The sequence below is a fragment of the Rhinolophus ferrumequinum genome, chromosome 15, assembly GCF_004115265.2.
Source record: "Rhinolophus ferrumequinum isolate MPI-CBG mRhiFer1 chromosome 15, mRhiFer1_v1.p, whole genome shotgun sequence".
Taxonomy (NCBI): Eukaryota; Metazoa; Chordata; class Mammalia; order Chiroptera; family Rhinolophidae; genus Rhinolophus; species Rhinolophus ferrumequinum.
Genome location: NC_046298.1, coordinates 42819940 through 42839632, shown reverse-complemented (window position 1 = coordinate 42839632; position 19693 = coordinate 42819940). Strand labels below are relative to the sequence as shown.

Genomic DNA, 19693 nt, shown 5'->3' with positions numbered 1-19693 from the left:
CATTTCAAGGAAAAAGGTTGCAGGTGGGCAGCTGGCCATCAGGTGACACAAGAGCCTGGCTATGGGCTCCACGTGGCCTCACTCCCCCCTCATTCCTCTGGGCTCTGAGCAGCTTCCCCAGGTGGTGGTTTGGGTTTTCAAAGCTCCAGCCTCAGACTTCCTTCCCCAGCCCCAGCCAGTCCCCGGATGTGGTGACAATTGCTACTATACCAACCTCAGCTGCCCCCAACAACCCTTTACCAGGAAGGGGGGTTCGTCTCATGGCCCCCATCCCCAACCAGCTGTGCTGGTCCAGAACGCAGGCAGGCAGGTGGCCCATCTTTATTGGGTAGCCTTTGGAGCTCAAACCAGGCTTTGACCTTTCTAGTGGGGTGGGGTGGTAGCAACTGACTAGGTGATGTTTGACAAGTCATTTTGCCTGTGAGGGTTCAGCTTCCTGTATGTAAACTAAATGGTAGCCACTCTTATTATTAGCTGGGGAAGAGAAATCAAGTCTGAAATGCTTCTTTGAAAGAGGTGTTTTATGACAGGCCTGGCACACAGTAGGCCATCAATCTATGCTTGCTGGATGACTGAACAAACCCACCCACCTGAATGCTTTAGGTGCCCACCCCGGTATCCCTGCAAATTATGGTGACAGCCACCGTTTATTGTGTTCCAGGCACCATGATACAATCTCATTAATCCTCCTATTACCGTCTGATCTAACACATAGAGAAACAGGCTCAGAGAGGGGAAGTCACCTGCCTAAAGTCACACGGAGAAAGAAATGCACATTTCCCCAGGAGAACAATCAGTTCTCCCATCTACAAAGTGGTGTCGTGTGGTGTGTTGTCCTCCCTGGTTACTGTGGCCCTTTCAGGCACCCCAGGCCTTTGGCTCTTCACCCTGGGGAGCTGAGGGAAGGAAACCACCCCTTTTCCACCCACCCTGTGTGCGACTATCCAGCACAGGTTACCTAGGCCTGGCCCTTTCAGTTTACTCCCCACACCTTGCCCAAAGTTGCTGGAGAGAGACCTGAGATATGAACCTCCGCTCATCTGGAGGCCTCGGTCTTCCCACCTGTGGAATGGGCTGGGGGAGCTCTGCAACACCCCCTCCCCGGGGCTGGGACGCGGAAGGACAGAGCCAACTCTCTGGAAAGACGGAGGCCTAGACCAGAGAGCGAGCCGGACTTGACACCGTTTCCCACCCTTTCCCCCGCGGTGAGCGCCAGATGCAGGCCAGGCGCCTCCTGCGTGCCGGCCCCGCGACCTGTGGTGGCGGTGAGCGTGGCTCGCCCCTCCCTCTCCAGTTCAGGGAAGTTAACTTTGCAGACGCGGGTGTATTGGGGGAGGAATCGGCCCTGCCTCCCTGTCCCGCTTTCTCCCACCCCAGGCCCCCCAGACTGACAACTCTGAGGTGCTGGGCCCGCCCTCCCCTTCCGCCCCCGGCCCCTTGACAAACTCCGCCCCCATCTCTGACGTCACCGAGGTCGGCGCCGATTGGCTGACCGCGCCGTCGCTTTGGACACTTCCTACTGGGCCGTCGCAGCCGAGTTAAACTTTGGAGAAGGAAAAAGAGCCACCCGCGCCGGGCGACCCTCCCTTGCCCCACCCCACACCGCGGCCGGTAACGCCCCCTTCTCTGCGGGCCCGGGACCGAACTTTTCTCCAGCTTCCGAGACCCGTGAGATTCCCTCTTTAGCACCCCGGCCCTCTGGATCCCTCTACCCATCCCAGGGCCCGTCTTGATCCCCGACTCAAGAGATTCCTACTCCCCACCCCCAAGATCTGGTGAGTCCCTCGGCCCCCTTCTAATTGGATCCTCTTAGAGCCACTGGATTCTGGGGTCCCCTGCTCCTTTTTCAATCCCTTGTCTCTCCAAAGGGCCTTTGGATCCTGGGCTCTGCTGATCCCTGCGACCCCGACCTACTAGATTTTCTTCTTTGATTTCTTGGAATCTCTCAATCGCTGAGTCCCCCAAACCACCTTTTTTCTGATCGTCTGTGATTCCTTGATTCCCGAGCGTCTGATCCACTAGATTCTTTTTCTCTAATTTCCCAGGGTCCCGCCATCCTCCAGTCCCCTCAACCTGCCAGATTTCTCTTCTCGGATCCCCGGGAACCCGCACGCCCACCATCAGTTTACGAGACCCCTTGGATTAAGTGATCCGGGTTCTCCGGGCTCCTCCAGCCGGATCTCGGGCGGGCGCCGGGCGGCGGATCCTGGGCCTCCCCCCATGGCCGCCGCCCCCTCCCATCCCGCCGGGCTCCCGGGTTCTCCCGGGCCGGGGTCTCCTCCACCCACCGGCAGCTTGGAGCTGCAATCGCCGCCACCGCTGCTGCCCCAGGTGCCGGCCCCGGGCCCCGGGGTCTCCTTCCACATCCAGATCGGGCTAACCCGCGAGTTCGTGCTGTTGCCCGCCGCCTCGGAGCTGGCCCATGTGAAGCAGCTGGCTTGCTCCATCGTGGACCAGAAGGTGAGGGCGCAGGGTTCCCCCCCATCCAGCTTGGGGAGAGGTCTGGAGGAGTGGGGTGCTGGCAGAGGCGACCTGGAGCCTGGAGTAGGGGAGGGGGAGAAAGGCGGTCTAACTTTGGGAAACTGAGGGGTAGGGGTAGGACATTGGCCTCCAATTGCCTCTTCACTCCACTACCCGTTTGAGGGAGGCCTGAGCAAGGGTGGAGTGCCCCAGAGGCCTCCCCAAATTGCGAGTCCCTGCATGTTGTTTTCTGCAGCGGGCAGGGAGGAAGGGAGGGGCTGGCTAGGTGTAGAAGAGGGGAGGAGGAAGGGACAGATGGGGGTAGTAATGGGGGGAACCTCCCTGCCCAGGCCAACCCCCGACCTCCCATTTGGTGGAAACAGTAGAAACTGAAGCCGGGCTGGCCATGGCAGATCGGGTGACATGTGTGGGTGTGGGTGCCTGCGTTAGCAGCCAGGGGCAAGTGAGGTCTCAGAGCCCAATCTCTGCCCTCCGCCAGGCCTGAGAGGTTTGTGGAGGGGTAGGCATCTCTTCCCAAACTTCAGAGGCTTTGTGGACTCTGTCCCATTTCCTAATTATAGTGTCCCCACCCCCCAGGTCTGATGCTGGCCTGTTAAAACCAGCCTTCCCCAACCCGACCCCACTCTTAGCTTCTTAGCTTCGGGGGGGAGAACCGGGGGGAGCTGGGGGTCATGGCAAGAGGGAATCAGGAGGAACTCAGTTCCTCCTGAACATTAGAACATTAACCCTAGAACATTAAAAGAATAGTGGGCTTCTCTGTTGTTGGAATTCTAGACTGTCAAAATGGGAGAATATAGCATTCTAAATGCTGGAATATGCAACTGCTAGGCAATTGAACTCCTCTGATATTAACGTGTCCAAACATTAGAACCCTAGGTTGCTGAAATACTAAAACATTCAAATGTTGGAATATTGGATTCCTGGGTTGTTAGTGTCAAGATATTCAAATATTAGAATCCTAGTTTGTCAGACTCTTAGAACATTAAAATAATAATAGACTACTGCTAATCCAGGTTGACAATCCTAAAACATATAATGAGAATATGTTGGGATCTAAAACGTCTAATCCTTTAAGGTGAGGAAGTTGGAATCCCCAAATCTTAAAATTCCAGAATCTTCTCAGACTCCTGGAAATGAATTATTTGGGCTTCAGAGAAACATCGGAAGCTGGGCCAACTCCCCCATTTTACAGACAAGGAAACCAGAATTTAGAGAAAGACTTCTTAGGAGTCAGGGCCCAGGCAGTCTGGGTCACCTGTGGATCCTCTCCCAGCAGGCAAGAATACATTGGGCTTACTTTGCCCCCCAGACCCCAAAATGAGCAGGCCCAGCTCCCACACCCAACTTAGACTGCTCCTTGGGAAAACAGACTGGAGGCAGGTGGAGGTCGGGGGGAGGCAGCAGATTGTTCCCTAGGTGAAATTCTTTGTTCCACGGCTCACCCATTTTATTTTCTACCTTCTCTGTCCAGGTGTGGTAGGGCCCCTTTCCTTCCTTCCAGCCACCCCACCTGGACTGTTTCACTTTCTGTTCTACCGGGTTTCATTTCCTGCCCCCACCCTCCCAAGCTGGGGACCCGGACACCTGGGTCCTTTGGGCATTGGGTGGGTGGGCACCTTCCTAACTTCAGCTCCCTTGAGCCCTAGCCTTCCCGCAGCTCCCCACACCGGCCCCCCCAAGAGTCCTAAATCCCCTCCTTCCAGTTAGCCCTGCCCCAATACTGGGACTGGAGCCAGGTAACAGGGACAACAATAGATCCAGGAAGGAAGCTTGGCGGGGAGCATAAGGAAAGGGGTGCTCACTCAGACTCCCACCCCCACCCCAATCTCCGGGAAATTCTAGGTGCCCAGGCTCCGGAATCACTCTGCCTCCCACACCAGTTCGCCAATCTGGCCAGCGCTGTCTCCCAGCACACCTGGGGCCCTGGCACCCTGCCCTGCTTGAGCTGAGTTAGGGAGGGAGCAGGCAGGAAGCGAAGGGCTGCGGGGTCTCTGAGTTTCCGGGGGAAACAGCGAGCCCTGATCTGGGAGGGTCCCAGACCGCTGATGAAGGCAGCTCTGAGCTTTTCCGTCACCGCCTCCCTCTCCCGCCCTTCAGTTCCCCGAGTGTGGCTTCTATGGCCTTTACGACAAGATCCTGCTCTTCAAACATGACCCCACGTCCGCTAACCTCCTGCAGCTGGTGCGCTCCGCGGGAGACATCCAGGAGGGAGACCTGGTGGAGGTGGTGCTGTCGGGTGAGAGGTAGAGGCCCGCCTAGGGGCGGAGCCTCGATCGAGGGAGGGGCATCTGGAGGAGTTAAAGGGGAGGTGGGCCCAGAAACCTGCTTCTTAAAGTTAGGAACCAGTGATTCTAAGCCTTGACTGCGAATTAGAAACACCTTGGGAGCTTTTACAAACTACTGCTCTGGAATGGGTCAATTATGGTGCACACACACTGCAATTCGGACAGGACTGAATATAAACAAACCATCCACAGCAACACGGATGAATCTCACAAACCTAATGCTGAGAGACAGAAGCCAGACTTCTGACTACATTATGTATAATTCCATTTCTGAAGCACAAAGACAGATACAAATACTCCATGGTGTTAGAAGCCAGGAGAGTAGGTGCCTTTGGGGGAAGATGGAGTTGGGTGGGAGGCACAGGAGTTTTCTGGGGTCTGGTTTAAACTTCATCAGGATGCTGGTGACACTCTACAGTTTCGCAATTCATGGAGTTGTGCACTTCCGTTGTGTCCTTTTCTAGACATACGTTAGACTTTGATATAAAGTTTTCAATGTTTTGATGCCCGTGCCTCCTTCTCAATGAAATCTGATTCTGCAAAGTAAGATGACACCTGAGCACTTGTATTTTCAGCCAGAATCTAGTCTACCCACTGGCCATTTCCACTTTAGAGATGGAAGCTCTTGGCATTTTAAATGAGTCTATAGCTCTTGCTTCCTTCGGGAGGGTGGGAGGTATTTGCCTTATTCGTGTCTGTACTTCCCCTGCAGTGCTCAATTAAATTTGTTGAATGGATGGATGACAATTAGAAGTTAGGATTTAAGACCCTGGTGATCTCATTTGGGTGTTAAATACCCTCGTATAGGCTGGCAACTCCTAGATTTTTATCTTCATCCTGGTCTCTCCCCTAAAACCGGGTCTTGTTTATGTAGCTGTCTCCCTACCACTTTTACTTGGCATCTCTAGATGTCTCAGATACTGCCTGTCCGAGACAGAAATATTGATTTTCCCCTTCTAAACCTGCTCTTCCTGAAGTTGTCTGCATCTTGCTGAATGGTATCACTGTTCACCCAGGTGATCATGCCCAAAACCTTGGGGCATCCTTGACTCCTCTTTTTCTCGCACCCCTTCGCTTCATCCATCATCAAATCTATTGGTCCTACCATTAACATATATCCTAAATTTATTTCTGACTACCTCCACTGGTCCAAGCCTCCATCACCTCCTGCCTAGACTATTTCAGTAGCACCTAAGTCAGATCATGACACTCCACTGCTCAGAATCCTCCCATGGCTCCCCATTACCCTTGGAATAAAGTACAAACTCTTCAACATGGCCTCAAGACTGTTCATGATCTGGCCCCTGCCAATTCCCCAAATTCATGTCTTAACACTGTCCTCCTTACTTTCTTTGTTCCAGCCATGCTTGCCTGCCCTGTGTCCCTTGAACAAACCAAGCTTCTTCCTACCTCAGGGCATTTGCTGTTCTTGATGCTTGGAATGCGCCCCGCCTCCCATCCCATCTTCTCCTAGCTAGCTCCTTCTTGTTAGTTGGATCTCAGCTTAAATGCCATTTCTTCCATTGTCTGAAATTTCCTTGTTTATTTATGTGTTTATGTTTTGTGTCTGTCTCCCCAAAAGAATGTCAGCTCCCTGTGAGTGTGTGTGGGGGGTAAATCTATCTTATTTATAGCTTTATCTTGAGTGAGTAAACAGTGCTTGGCTCATTAAAGAGAATCCCCTTTCCATTGTATAAAACAGTAAAAATAGCTTAATATTAGACTGAAACTTGGGGTGGGGGGTGGAATGAGACTTAGTCTTAAAATGAAACTTTCAAAATAATAGCTATGATTTATTGAGCACTATGTGCCAGGCAGTGTTTTAAGAGCTTTCCATATATTCATTTAATCCTTATATGGAGATACTATTATGATACTGGCATGTTCTTTCCTAGACACCTGCATGGCTCATATCCTACCACCTTCAGGCCTTTGCCCTAATGTCACCTTCTCAAGAAGAAGTTCCCTGACCACCTATTTAAAACTGTACCTCTCGCACCTTCCCTATCTCCCTTCCCTGTTTAATTTTTCTCCTAAGTACTTATTGACTTCTAACCTACTGTATATTTTATTACTTAAAAGTTTCAGAGAGGCAGTAAGCATGAACTCTAGAGCCACACTGGCCTGGGTTTGAATGTGAGGTCTGCGACTTGCTGTGTGACTTTCGGCAAGTTGCTTAACCTATCTGTGCTCCAGTTGCCTCATATAGAAAATGGGGATTACAACAGGAGAGAGCTAAATTCATTAGTATTTCTAAGTACTTAGAGCAGTGCCTGGCACAGGGCAACTGCTTGACTGGGTGATTGTTAAATAAGAATATTTTATTTTGTTTAGCTACCTCCCTCACTAGAGGGTAGGCAGGGATTTTGTCTGTTTTGTTCTATGTGGTGTCCCTACAGCTTAAAAGAGTGCTCAGTAAATATTTGTTGGATTTCCATTTTAAAGATGAGAAAACTGAGGTACACAGATGTTTGTTTTTTTCTCTTGATGCTCTGGCTCTACCCCACACCAAGTTGATCAGAAACTCTGCGGGTGAGACGCAGGCATCTGTATTTTTTTTAATTTAAAATATTTAATTGTGGTGAAATAGAAATAAAATAAAATGTATCATCTTAACTATGTTTGATTCTACTGTTCAGTGGTGTTGCTTACATTCACACTTATGCACCCAATCTCCAGAACGGTTGTTCATCTTGCAAAACTGAAATTCTATACCCATGCAACAACTCCCCATCCCCTTCTCCCTGGCACCGCCCCCCCCCCTAGGCACATGGATGTTTTGCCTAGTGGTGGCGCTGGGATTTGAACCCAGGTAGAATGTAATATGTGAGTAAATGAATTTAGGAAGGAACAATTAAACCTTACAGCTGGGAGGACTGTAAGCAAGCGGGAAGCGGGGGCGGAATGGCCTCCGCTGGCCCCGGCTCAATCATCTGCCCCTCCCTGCTGCCTACAGCTTCGGCCACCTTCGAGGACTTCCAGATCCGTCCGCACGCACTCACGGTGCACTCCTACCGCGCGCCTGCCTTCTGCGACCACTGCGGGGAGATGCTCTTCGGTCTGGTGCGCCAGGGCCTCAAGTGTGATGGTGAGAGGTGATCGCCTGGAGGTGGGGCTTTGGATGGAGCGCAGGGCCAGGAGGCGGAGCCTAGGAGGCTGGGCTCAGAGCGAGAGCTGAAGGCCCAGAGGTGACGCTTGGGGGAGGAGCTGAAGGTGTGAGCAGGAGGTGGGGTTTGGATGGGGGCGGGGCCTGGGTGGGGCTCAGGGCCAAGAGGTGGTGCTGGGAGGCGGGGCTTGGTGGAGGGTGGGGCCTAGGGCGGACCTCAGCTCCCGGGCTGAGCCTGGGAGGTGGAGCTCCGAGGGACAGGTAAAGGGCAGAGGTAGCGGGAGGAAATGGTGGGGTGCACAGAGAAGAAGGCGGAGCCTATATCGATTTTTGGAAGGAATTGGCTTACAGGATTGTAGGGGCTGGCTAGCCAACACTGGCAGAAGGTAAGCAAGGGCAGGCTGGAACTCTGGCAGGAGCTGAAGCTGCTATCCACAGGCAGAACCTCTTCATCTGGGAAGTATCAGCTCTGCTTTTTAAATCTTTCAACTGATTGAAACAGGCCCACCCAGATTAACTAGAATAATCTCCCTTGCTTAAAGTCGTCTGATTGTGGATTTGAATCACATCTACAAAATACCTTTACAGCAACACCTAGATTAGTATTTGAATAACGGGGGATGCTAGCCTAGCCAAGTTGACACGTAAAGCTGAGCATCAGAGTGCACCCCTTGTCAACTTGGCACCTCAGTCTGCTAGGGCTGCCATAACAACATACCACAGACTAGGTGTCTTAAACAATAGACATTTGTTTCCCACAGTTCCAGAGGCTGGAAAGTTTAAGATCAAGGTTCCGACAGAGTCTGATTCCTGATGGAATCAGATGGCTTGCAGATGGCTTCCATCTCACTGTGCTCACATGGCATGTGGAGAGAGGGTGATTTCTGAAGTGTCTTCCTTTTATAAGGGTTCCAGCCTCATGCGACCGGGGCCCACCCTTATGATCCCCTTTATTTTAACCTTAATGACCTCATTTAACCTAAATGACCGTAAAGGCCCCATCTCCAAATACAGTCATATTGGGCTTATACATATACAGTTAGGGCTTCAACATATGAATTGGGGGGCACAAATATTCAGTCTACAAAAAAAAAACCCATACGCATCTTAAATCATACTTTAAAAAAAAATAAAGGAACATACTGTGTTCCTTCAGCCAAAATGTCTCAAGGTTTTAAGCCTAAGTGTCAGGATCAGCAGGTTCCCTGTTTCCATCTTTACGCTTCTGAGTGCGAATGTTGAGATCTCGGCCACCTACAGATGAAGGCCACAGCCTTGGCTATGCTGTACACACAGCAGATGAGGGCCATCCATTTGGTGATGACGATCTGCCCCGTCATTGTCTGTTCAGTGTGCCTGCACTTAGAGGCATGTTCTCAGATATTCTGTTGTCTAAGGATCTCCAGCTTTGTGGCTCGTATGGAAATCTAAGGTCTTCAATACGCTGTTTTCCAGATAACCTATATCATCACCTAGGATTGTTATCATGCAGCCCTAAATATATCGTGGCATTATTTAGGGACTCAGGATAATAGCCATATCTGGCCTGCAGAAAGCAAACTCAGTGTATTCAAAGCTGCTATCAATATTGCCATCATTCACACATCACATCCAACTCTTGATGTCTTGGCACATGTAGCTTTCATCATGGTGCAATCCTGGGGTCATCAAATTCTAATGGGCATTCTTAGCGTGGACTTCATTGGTCCAGCATCACAGATGATGATTCAAGTTCATATGGTTTCAAAAGACACGCAAAAGATTGTACTTAATGCCACTGACACCTTCCTGCAGGAGTTGGGCTCTACCTGGATACACATACCGGAGTCATGGGTGAGATTCTGACATTCTGTGAAGCATATGAGTGATGAAAGGCCAAAACTGGGAAATGGTTCCTGTATGCAAAAGCCATTTGCCACTTTGAAGGTCTTCTCACAACGCCCACAGTGTGCCTCAATTGTACCTCTGCAGTGTGACATCACGTATCTGAGACAGTGCCTGTGATGGACAGTTACTGAGCTGGAAGGTCTATAACAGGCGGGCTACCAAAAGATAAGCTTCATGAAGTGTTCTGAAAGAAGCTTCCAGAAGCTGGAGGGACGTTTTCACTCCAGAACAGACAGTGGTCCTGGAACCATTTGGAATCATCAGAGATGGACTAGAGCAAGGGTTCAGGAAACCCTATGGAAACTTCCAGCTGAGCCTAATTCTTTCATGGATGAGGAGTAAAAAAAGAAACATTTAAAAAGAAAAAAACAATAACAAAGTCATGCTTCCACCTGATATGATACAACCATCCTGAGTACAGCCAAAAACATGCTAATCCTTTCTTTCCCCAGAAGACAATGTGTTTCCTTGGGGGGTTCGTGTTCATTCTTCTCCTTTGATGTCCTGTGACTTAAATACCATGATATAGAGTTAGTTATTACTACTGTGTTATGTGAGGTGATAAGGGGATCGGAGAGGGGAGAAAACACAAATATTCATAAAATAAGGAAGAAATAACTCCTAACAATTACAGTCCTCATTTCTGCAACTGGTCACACGGTGGTGGCTTCCCTCTTCAACTCCCAAATCCATTTTCCTTTTATCCTCAGCAAGCACCTCACCCGCTTCATGGTTCTTTGCCTGATGGGGTGGCCCAAACCTTCATTCCTGAAAGTTCTGGGCCATTAGTAGTTCTGCCTGAATTGGGTTTTTGTAGATTTCTATTGACTTTAATCACACCACTGAGAGGCGTCCTGAGGGATCTAGAGTACTTCACATCTGCAGAAAATGTGAAGGGGGACAGAGCTGTAGAGGCCAGGACAGGAGGAAGTTGTGTCTCTGACCGTCTGGCGCCCCCCGCAGGCTGCGGACTGAACTACCACAAACGCTGTGCCTTCAGCATCCCCAACAACTGCAGTGGGGCCCGCAAGCGTCGCCTGTCGTCCACGTCTCTGGCCAGTGGCCATTCGTTGCGCCTGGGCACCTCGGACTCCCTGCCCTGCCTGGCTGATGAGCTGGTGAGGCGCTGGAGAGTGGGCTAGGTTGGTGCTGGTGGGTGACGAGGCCCAGGCATGGGGCAACGCTCTGATGTTCCCCTTCCACTCTCGCTGACCCATAGAACCGCAGCACCACCGAGCTCCTGCCTCGCCGCCCCCCCTCGTCCTCCTCCTCCTCATCTGCCTCATCCTACACGGGCCGTCCCATCGAGCTGGACAAGATGCTGCTCTCCAAGGTCAAGGTGCCACACACCTTCCTCATCCACAGCTACACGCGGCCCACCGTCTGCCAGGCTTGCAAGAAACTTCTCAAGGGCCTCTTCCGCCAGGGCCTGCAGTGCAAAGGTCAGTAGGGCCCCCGTGTGGGGTGGGAGACCCAGAGGCTTAGGATCTTAGCTGGGCTTGTGGCAGAACACAAGAATCTCTATTCCAATCCTAAGAGCACAGGGCCTTCACAAGGGGTGTGCCTTGAATCCTAGTGTTTTAGAACTTTAGGAATTCTGAAATCCTAGAACCTTAGTTATTAGAAACTTAGAATCCTAGAACCTTATAAATCTCAATCCATAAGACAGCATGGAATTCTGAAACTCTAGAACTTGAGAATTCTAGAATCAGAGAATCTTAGAAACATAGGATTCAAGAATTGTGCATTGTGGGATTCAGCTAAAAGAATCATAGAACTTTAGACTCATAAATCTTAGAACTACCAAATTGTAGATTCTCAAAATATTAGAACTTTAGAACTATAGGATTTGAGGATAACAGAAGCCTAGAAGCATCAAATTCCAAGTCTTAGAAGTCTAGAAGCATATAACCATGGAATCCTAGTGTGCTAGAAATCTAGAACCCCAGAATATAGAATGATCAAATTCCAGAACACGGAAAGTCTAAATCCATAAAAACTTAAAACCATCCAATTCTAGAATTCACTGGAACAATTAGGTTCTAGAATTTTGGATGTGCAGAATCCTAGAACCTTGGAATCATCAGCTTCTGGAGATGTAGAAGTCCAGAATCATAGAACTCTAGAGTCATCAAATTCTAGAGTTTAGATATATAAAACCCTAAAACCTTGGACAGCAGGGATTCTTAGCAATCCAGAATGATAGAACTGTAGAATCATAGATGAGTGTAGAGTTCTAGAAACTTGGATATCAAACTCTGGAGTCTTAGAAATCTAGAATCATAGAACCTTAGAAAAATAAGTTTACGTCGAATTATAGAATCTCTGATGTACAGTATCCTAGAACCTTAGAATAAACACACTCTAAAGCAATAGTTCTCAACCAAGGTCAATCCACCCCTCCCCCCCAGGGTATGTTGGGGGACATTTTGTTTGTCATACAGGGATGATGTAGCTGACATCTAGTGGGTGGAGGTCAGGGGTGCTTCTAAACATCCTATGGTGCCCAAAACAGTCCCCCACAATAAGGAATTAGCCAGCCCAAAATGTTCTTAGTGCTACAGGTTGAGAAACCCAGCCCTTGAGCGTTCAATGTCTAGAATCATAGAATGTTAGACCCTGTTACATTCTAGAATTTTAGAAGTTGAGGGTAATGGATATTTATACTACTGAACTTTAGGCCCTTAGAGTCATAGGGCTTTAAAGCCACAGACACTTAATCTGGCCCTCCTACTTATTTAATCTAGTCTCTCCATAGTTGGGGTAACTACCGTGGTTCAAAGAGGGGACGGGACAACCAGGGTCAGCCAGGTTTCCTGTCCCAAATAGCAAGAGCACAAGGCTCCTAATCTTGGTTAGGAGTCAAGATTGAACCCTTACAGGTACGCTCTCTTCCCCCTTCCACCTGTCTCTTTGTTCCCTATCCTACTTCTAGACTGCAAGTTTAACTGTCACAAACGCTGCGCCACCCGTGTCCCTAACGACTGCTTGGGGGAGGCTCTTATCAATGGAGGTAAGAGACTATGGGCTGAGCGGGAAGGGGCTGGGGGCCAGACTGGGTGGAGGCCCCTCTGATGCTCTGCCCCCCCCAGATGTGCCGATGGAGGAGGCCACCGATTTCAGCGAGGCTGACAAGAGCGCCCTCATGGATGAGTCAGACGATTCCGGTGTCATCCCGGGCTCGCACTCAGAAAATGCCCTCCATGCCAGTGAGGAGGAGGAAGTCGAGGGAGGCAAGGCCCAGAGGTACCCAGCGTGTCCTCCGGGGATGCCCTTTCCAATCTCTACAATGGGTTGACATCACCCTCTACTTGTAAATTTCCCAGGTTCCTGAGGTGAACCATTTAAGCACCCACACTTCTTAATTTAACCTTTTTTTCCCTGATTTACATTTTTAAAAAGTTTTCATAGGAGTGTATTTTAATTTATATTGTATTTTGGAACTTGTAATACAGTCATTCAAAAGGTATGTAGTCAAACCCTGCCACTTCCCTGCCTCCCAGCTGCCCAGCTCCTCTCCCTGGAGGAAGCCACTGGGATCAGTTTCTGGTGGGTCCTTCCAGAAACTGTCTGTATTACAAACTGATAGTACAAAGAGTGGGTAAGAACATGGACTCTGGAACCAGACTGCTGTGTGGCCTTAGGTAAGAGTAACCTCTCTGAGCCTCAGTTTCCTCATCAGTAAAGGGGAGATAAAATAGAACCTACCTTACAGAGTTGTTGTGAAGATGAAATGAATGAATATAAATTAAGAACCTAAATCAGTGCCTGATATGCAGTAAGTGTTAAATAGTGTTAGCTCTTAACACAGAGCACTAAAATCTTAAAAAGGAAAGGAATCTATCCATTTCTTTCAACCATTTTGGCCTCGATTTGACTAGTATGGCCTTAAACAAGCGCCTTCTTTCAGTGCCTCAGTCTTCTCATCTCTAAAATGGGGAAGGGGAAATATCCCCAAGGACCTGACAGGCAGTGGCTTTCTTCTGGCGTGAAAGCTCTGACAAATAATAACTTATACTTATCTACATTTTAAATTATAAATAGAATTAATATTTATTCAACTCCATTAGAATGTGAGCTCAAGTGCTGGAGGGCAAGGATGTTTTTCCATTTTCCAAGTGCTTAGGACCAGGCCTGGCTTCATACGTGGCAGTGGTATGATTGCTTAGCAAGGAGGCAGGAAGGCAACTGGGCTTAAAAGTACAGGGCACTGGAAGCTGAGAGCGTCAGGGCTAGATCCCAGCTCCATTACTTAAATCACCACTCGTCACGTCTCCGTGTGCCTCAGTTTCCCCCCGGGGCAATGATGGCGCCTGCTTCACAAGGCAGTTGTGGGAATTTCATTAGATCACGTGAGTAAAGTTCTTGTCGGGTTATAAGTGCTGAGAAAATGGAAAAGAAGACCTTTCTGGTATTTTAACCTTGAATCCCAAAGTGGGGAGGGTGAGAGATGATCCATTCCGGGTATGGGAAGAAAATATTTGAATTTCTAGTTTTCTTTAGTTTTAATCTCATCCTTGAAATGTTTCCATTTTTCTGTGTGTGTATGTTTCAGAACAATATTAATACAGTACTATTAATATATTGTATTACTGCAGTAATATATACATGTATTGAGACTAATCTGTGGATTTAAACAACCACTGATTTAAGCATTTGTTCTTGAACTAAATCCTTCCCACAAGGACCATAAGGATCATTATGCCATTTCTGGGTTAGAAGATTGAGGCTCAGGAGCTTCAGCCAATAATTTATAATGGAGAGGAGCTGAGACTTCACCCCAAAGGGCCAGGGCAGCGTAAACACGGGAGGAGTGTCAGCCACTTCCATGCTGCCTCGATAGATATTTAGTGAGCACCTACTGGGTTGTAGACTTTCAAACACACAGCTCTGAGCAAAACCAGCAAAACTCTCTGCCCTCATAGAGCTGCCACTCTAGTTGGGGAGGCAGCAAATAAATGCATCCATAACATCAGGTAACTGCCATCAAAAATAAAATAAAAATAAAGCAATGAAAGGAGATAGAAAAAGGGGAATGTGTTATTTGTTTGGGTCATTAAAGGAGGCCTCTCTGACAAGGTGACATTTAAAGAGATCTGAAGGAGGGGAGGGAAGGAGATAGACGATATCTGGGGGAAGAGACTATAAGCAGAGGGAACAGCAAGTACAAAGGCCCTGAGGTAGGACCAAGCATGTTCCGGGAACAGCATGGAGCTTGGTATGGCTGGAGGAGGAGGGGAAGGGAGAAAGGATGGAAAACAAGGCCAGAGGGGGGATGGGTATGCATGCCATAGTGATAATGGAGACATTCTTACTGGTGCCACCCAACCTGAGCCACCTAGAACCTCAGATTCCCTTTCTCCCAGGTCTTTCCTGAGAGTGTTTAGTAACAAAATAATAGGCTATCAGAATTGGACCTTGACGCACTTGGGGGGACAGGGTATTCTTTCACAGATGAGGAGACTGAGTCTCAGAGAGGCAAAGGGAAGTAGTGGCCAAGGCCACCCAAATCTTGGTCTAGCGCAGGGATCAAGAGGTAGTTGGTTCTGGAGTTGGGCAAGTCAGTGACTCTCTAGGACGCCTCACTATATTAACAGCACGTGCACAGATGAGGAAAAGGAGGGAAAGAGGTTGAGTCACTTGCCCAATGTCACACATCTGCTGCACAATCGCTGGGCTCAATACTAATTAACGCTTAGTGGAGGCCCACTGTTTGCCAAGCACTGTGCTACGCTCCTTTAATGAACCTCACGCCTCACAGCAACCCCTTTGGGTGGAGAAACTGAGGCACAAAGAGGTTGGGTAATTTGCCAGGCAGCCTGACTTGGGAACTCAGTCTCTCAACAGTCCCCTTCCTCATTATGGGAAATCTGCAAAACGGGGGGATGAGGGCCGGGAAAGTGTGCCAAAAACCAACCCAGTCTGCCCGGAGAAGCTCCCTGTGCCCCCAGGCACTATGGTTATTGTCTGCTTGTAGTAACCTCTCTCCTCCCCTTAGTTCCCTAGGGTACATCCCCCTAATGAGAGTGGTGCAGTCAGTGCGACACACGACAAGGAAATCCAGCACCACACTGCATGAAGGTTGGGTGGTTCATTACAGCGACAAGGACACGCTGGTGAGTGTGTGCGGTGGGGCCAGGTGGGGCGGAGCCAGAGTTAGGGGCGGGGCAGGACCACTTGAGGAGGTGGGGCTGGGTGGAGTGGGTGTGGCTGTGCTGGAGGCCCGCCGGAATTCGAGGTGGGCGGAGGGGCAGGGCAGGAGTTAAGAGGCGGGGCTAAGGGCGAGGTCAGAGCCCGTGGGGTGGAGACAGAGTTAGGGACCGGGTGGTTTGTGGAGAGAGGAGCCCAAGCAGACAACCTCACCCTCAAACATCTCTCCCAACAGAGGAAGCGGCACTATTGGCGCCTGGACTGCAAGTGCATCACACTCTTCCAGAACAACACAACCAGCAGATACTACAAGGTGGGTCTTTCCGCTCCCAGCGCCCTCAGACTTTGCGTCTCCATTCTCCAGTTGCTCCAGCCAAATGGGAGAGAATCATACCCACTCCCCATCCCTGCTTGCCGTCTTCGCTTCCAACCCCTCAGCAAGTGCCACTCTGCCCGAATGTTTGATTCTGGCCCCACACTTTCCAGCTGAGGGACCCAGGGTGACTTGACTCACATCTCTGCACCTCACGTGTCTCACCTGTAAAAGGCTTCAGGGAATAGCCCTCACCTCAGGGCTGTGGACAGAATTCTGAGACAACTGCAGGAAGCAGTTAGCTTAGGACCTGGCATGTATTAAGCTCCAAGTAATTATAAACTTGTTATTATTACTTTATAATTAATTGATTGAATTATTTATTTGTATTCATCGCCACCTCGCATGCCCACATTGCATTCCAGCCAGTCTCCCACCTGGATTGTTGCGCCGTTCTCCTCACTGACCCTTTCGTCTTCCATTGCCTCCATAGTCTATTCCCACGTAGCAGCCAGAGGAGTCCATTAAAAACGGCAGGACCCTCCAGTTACTCCCACTGCCCTTAGAACAAAACCCAGACACCTCGCTGTTACCTGCTCTGGCATCTTCCATACACTTCCCATGGCTTGTCCCTTCCCACTTTTCCCATCTTCCTCAAATACTGCTATCTCAAAATACCATCCCTGCCATCTCAAATGCCATCCCCACTGTTACATCTCTGTCTTCCGGTTTTACTGGCTGCATAAGTCTGTCTTTCTTGTCACTCTTTCCTTCCTTTCTCTTTCAGCACTTTTCAAAGCAGCCCCTTTTCCCTCTCCATTGACCCTGCACCTTCTCTCCCTCCTGGGCCCCCTCAACCTCCTTCATGGTCTCCTGTCTCAGTCCCATTCTCTCCCTTCCAATCTCAACACACAGCCAGAGAGACCTGCCCTTCCCTTGCTCTAAACCCTTCCATAGCTCCCCAGGGCCCTGGAGACAGAGCCTAGGAGATAGAGCCCTCTGATCCATGACGCCCTGTGTGTCCTGGCCCTAGCCTCATTTCCTTCATTTATTCCTCAAAGATGGCATACCTGCTATGTGCCAGGCACCGTCCATGAGATGGGGATATAGCATATCCCTTCCACACAAGCCTTTCCCACCTTAGGGCCTTTGCACATGCTGTGTCCACCATTCGTCCACCAGCTGGCCTCTTTTTACTGGTCTGGTCTCTGCTTCAATGTAACTTCCTCCAGGAGGCCTTTCCTGACCACTCATGCAAACAAGGCCCTTCCCCACTGACACTGGATTCTGTGTACTTTTCTGAGTAAGGGCGGAGCCCCAGGGTCTGCCTGGTGTCCTCACCTGCGTTGGCTCTGTGTCCTGCCAGGAAATTCCACTGTCGGAAATCCTTACTGTGGAGCCTGCCCAGAACTTCAGCCTTGTGCCACCAGGCACCAACCCACACTGCTTTGAGATCGTCACTGCCAATGCCACCTACTTCGTGGGCGAGACACCTGGCGGAGCCCCAGGGGGGCCCAGTGGGCAGGGCGCGGAGGCTGCCCGGGGCTGGGAAACGGCCATCCGCCAGGCCCTGATGCCCGTCATCCTCCAGGACGCACCCAGCGCCCCGGGCCATGCGCCCCACAGTAAGTCCCGTCATGGGTCCCTGAGAGGATGGGTCTTGGAAGGCTTGGGCGGGGAAAGCCAGGGAAAGTCAAGGAAGGAATGGCACAGTGGCAAATGTGGCTTGTGGACTCAGCAGGCCCTGGACCTGATGTGTGGCCTTGGGCATGTCACTTCCCCTTTCTGAGTTTTGTCCAGATGGTGATGACTCCTCCAAATTGTGAGTTCAGACTTTTTAATTCATGCATTTACTGAGTGCCTCCTCTGTGCCTGGCCTCTGCTGGACAGTGCTGGGAACCCAGCTGTGACCAAGACACCCCAGGACCTGCCCTCTCAGGGCTCACAGTCCATTGGGGTAGATGGAGAGGTCTTTAGACAGTGATGCCCCAGAGTGACCAGGACTGTCACATGGGAACCCGAGGGCTGGAGAAGCCCAGAGCTGGTGCTTGGCTCAGACTGGGTATCCAGGAGGGCTTCCTGAAGGAGATAACATCTAGGCTAAGACCTAGAAGCTGAGGAGGGGGAAAACAAATGGGAAATGATGTCAGGCAGAGGCAAAGGACAGTCAGAGAGTACCAGGTTCCTGGCCTTCTGGAGCTCATAATCCAGTGTGGGTGACAGATATTAACCAGCTCATTTGGTACAATGACAACTGTTTCGTAGAACATGTGCTAAAGTAATCTGACATGGCCCCAGGAGTGACATTCAGGCTTAGAATAAAGGACGTGGAGGATTTAACAAAGTCCAGAATGAGGGAAAGAGGGTGTTCCTGGCAGAGGGAATAGCTAATGCAAAGGTCCGGAGGCAAGAAAGAACTTGCTCTATCTGAGGCCCAGCAAGACCAGTATGTCAGGGACTCGCAGCCGCACTGTAGGGCTTGAAGTCAAAGAGGTAGATGAGGGACCAGACCCTGCTGGTAGGACATTTAAGGGGCTTGGGCTTTTTCCTGAGGGCACTGGGGAGCCATGGCTGGTTCTGAGCAGGGGATGGGCAGGGTCAGGTTTATGCTTCAGCAAGATCCCTATGGAGGAGACGGTGAATAGGAAAAAACAGGATGGGGGCAGGGAGATGAGGGAGGAGGCGAAGGGGCAAAGTCTGGAGTGCGGAGGAGAGAGATGCTCAAATGGCGGAAGGATCATAGCTTTGGAAATGTCTGTTTCTGGCTGTATTGGTAGTGGAGTAAGTTCAGGGGAAGATGCTGGAGTCAGTTTGGACTTTCCCCCTGAGCCTCAGTTTCCTCCTCTATAAAATGGGAAGAGCATGCCTTCCTTGGTACTGAGATCACGGGGTGAAATGCTCAGTGAAATCATTTGTGATGTCAGTTCTCGAGCCCCCTCAGTACATCTCGTTGACTCCTCTCTCTAGAGCTGTGAGGGAGGTCCTTGTATTATTCCCATTCTCCAGATGAGGAAACTGAGGTTCACAGTGGACAAGTCAGTAAGTAGCCTGAAGATGAGCCTTGGATCACCCAGATTCAAACCCAGGTGGTCTGGCTCCAGAGTCTGCCTCTGGAGTTACGGATGAACATAATCCTGAGCCTGGGGTCCCCTCACCTCCACCTCTCCCTTCTCCCCAGGACAAGCTTCTCTGAGCATCTCAGTGTCTAACAGTCAGATCCAAGAGAATGTGGTAAGACCCCCCCGCCCACCCCCCATGGCCCCAAGGATGTCCTCCGCCTCCCACGCAGCCTCCTAGCTCTCCCACCCTTCCCGGTCTCCTTGAACCCCCATCTCCATGTGCACCCCTGACCCTCCCTGTCCCACCTTGTAGGACATCGCCACCGTCTACCAGATCTTCCCGGACGAGGTGCTGGGCTCAGGGCAATTTGGAGTGGTCTATGGCGGTAAGGACCCTTCAGAGTTAACCCAG

The 19693-nt window shown here is 50.3% G+C and overlaps 1 protein-coding gene across 3 annotated transcripts in view; it reads left to right on the top strand.

Moving 5' to 3' along the window:
- Positions 1-1499: 1499 nt before the first annotated feature.
- The window catches only part of PRKD2 (protein kinase D2), a 31585-nt gene continuing 13391 nt past the window's right edge, over positions 1500-19693 (top strand). The window contains exons 1-13 of one of the 3 annotated variants that reach the window (XM_033128938.1): positions 1500-1668; positions 2046-2460; positions 4579-4717; positions 7723-7854; positions 10723-10877; positions 10979-11201; positions 12695-12772; positions 12852-13005; positions 15758-15875; positions 16145-16222; positions 17589-17847; positions 19401-19453; positions 19595-19667. In XM_033128938.1, the coding sequence (XP_032984829.1) occupies positions 2221-2460; positions 4579-4717; positions 7723-7854; positions 10723-10877; positions 10979-11201; positions 12695-12772; positions 12852-13005; positions 15758-15875; positions 16145-16222; positions 17589-17847; positions 19401-19453; positions 19595-19667 (1702 nt within the window). In that variant the 5' untranslated portion in view covers positions 1500-1668; positions 2046-2220. Of the gene's footprint in view, positions 1776-2045; positions 2461-4578; positions 4718-7722; positions 7855-10722; positions 10878-10978; positions 11202-12694; positions 12773-12851; positions 13006-15757; positions 15876-16144; positions 16223-17588; positions 17848-19400; positions 19454-19594; positions 19668-19693 lie in introns of all 3 variants that reach the window. The other 2 variants (XM_033128939.1, XM_033128937.1) reach the window with 2 other exon arrangements.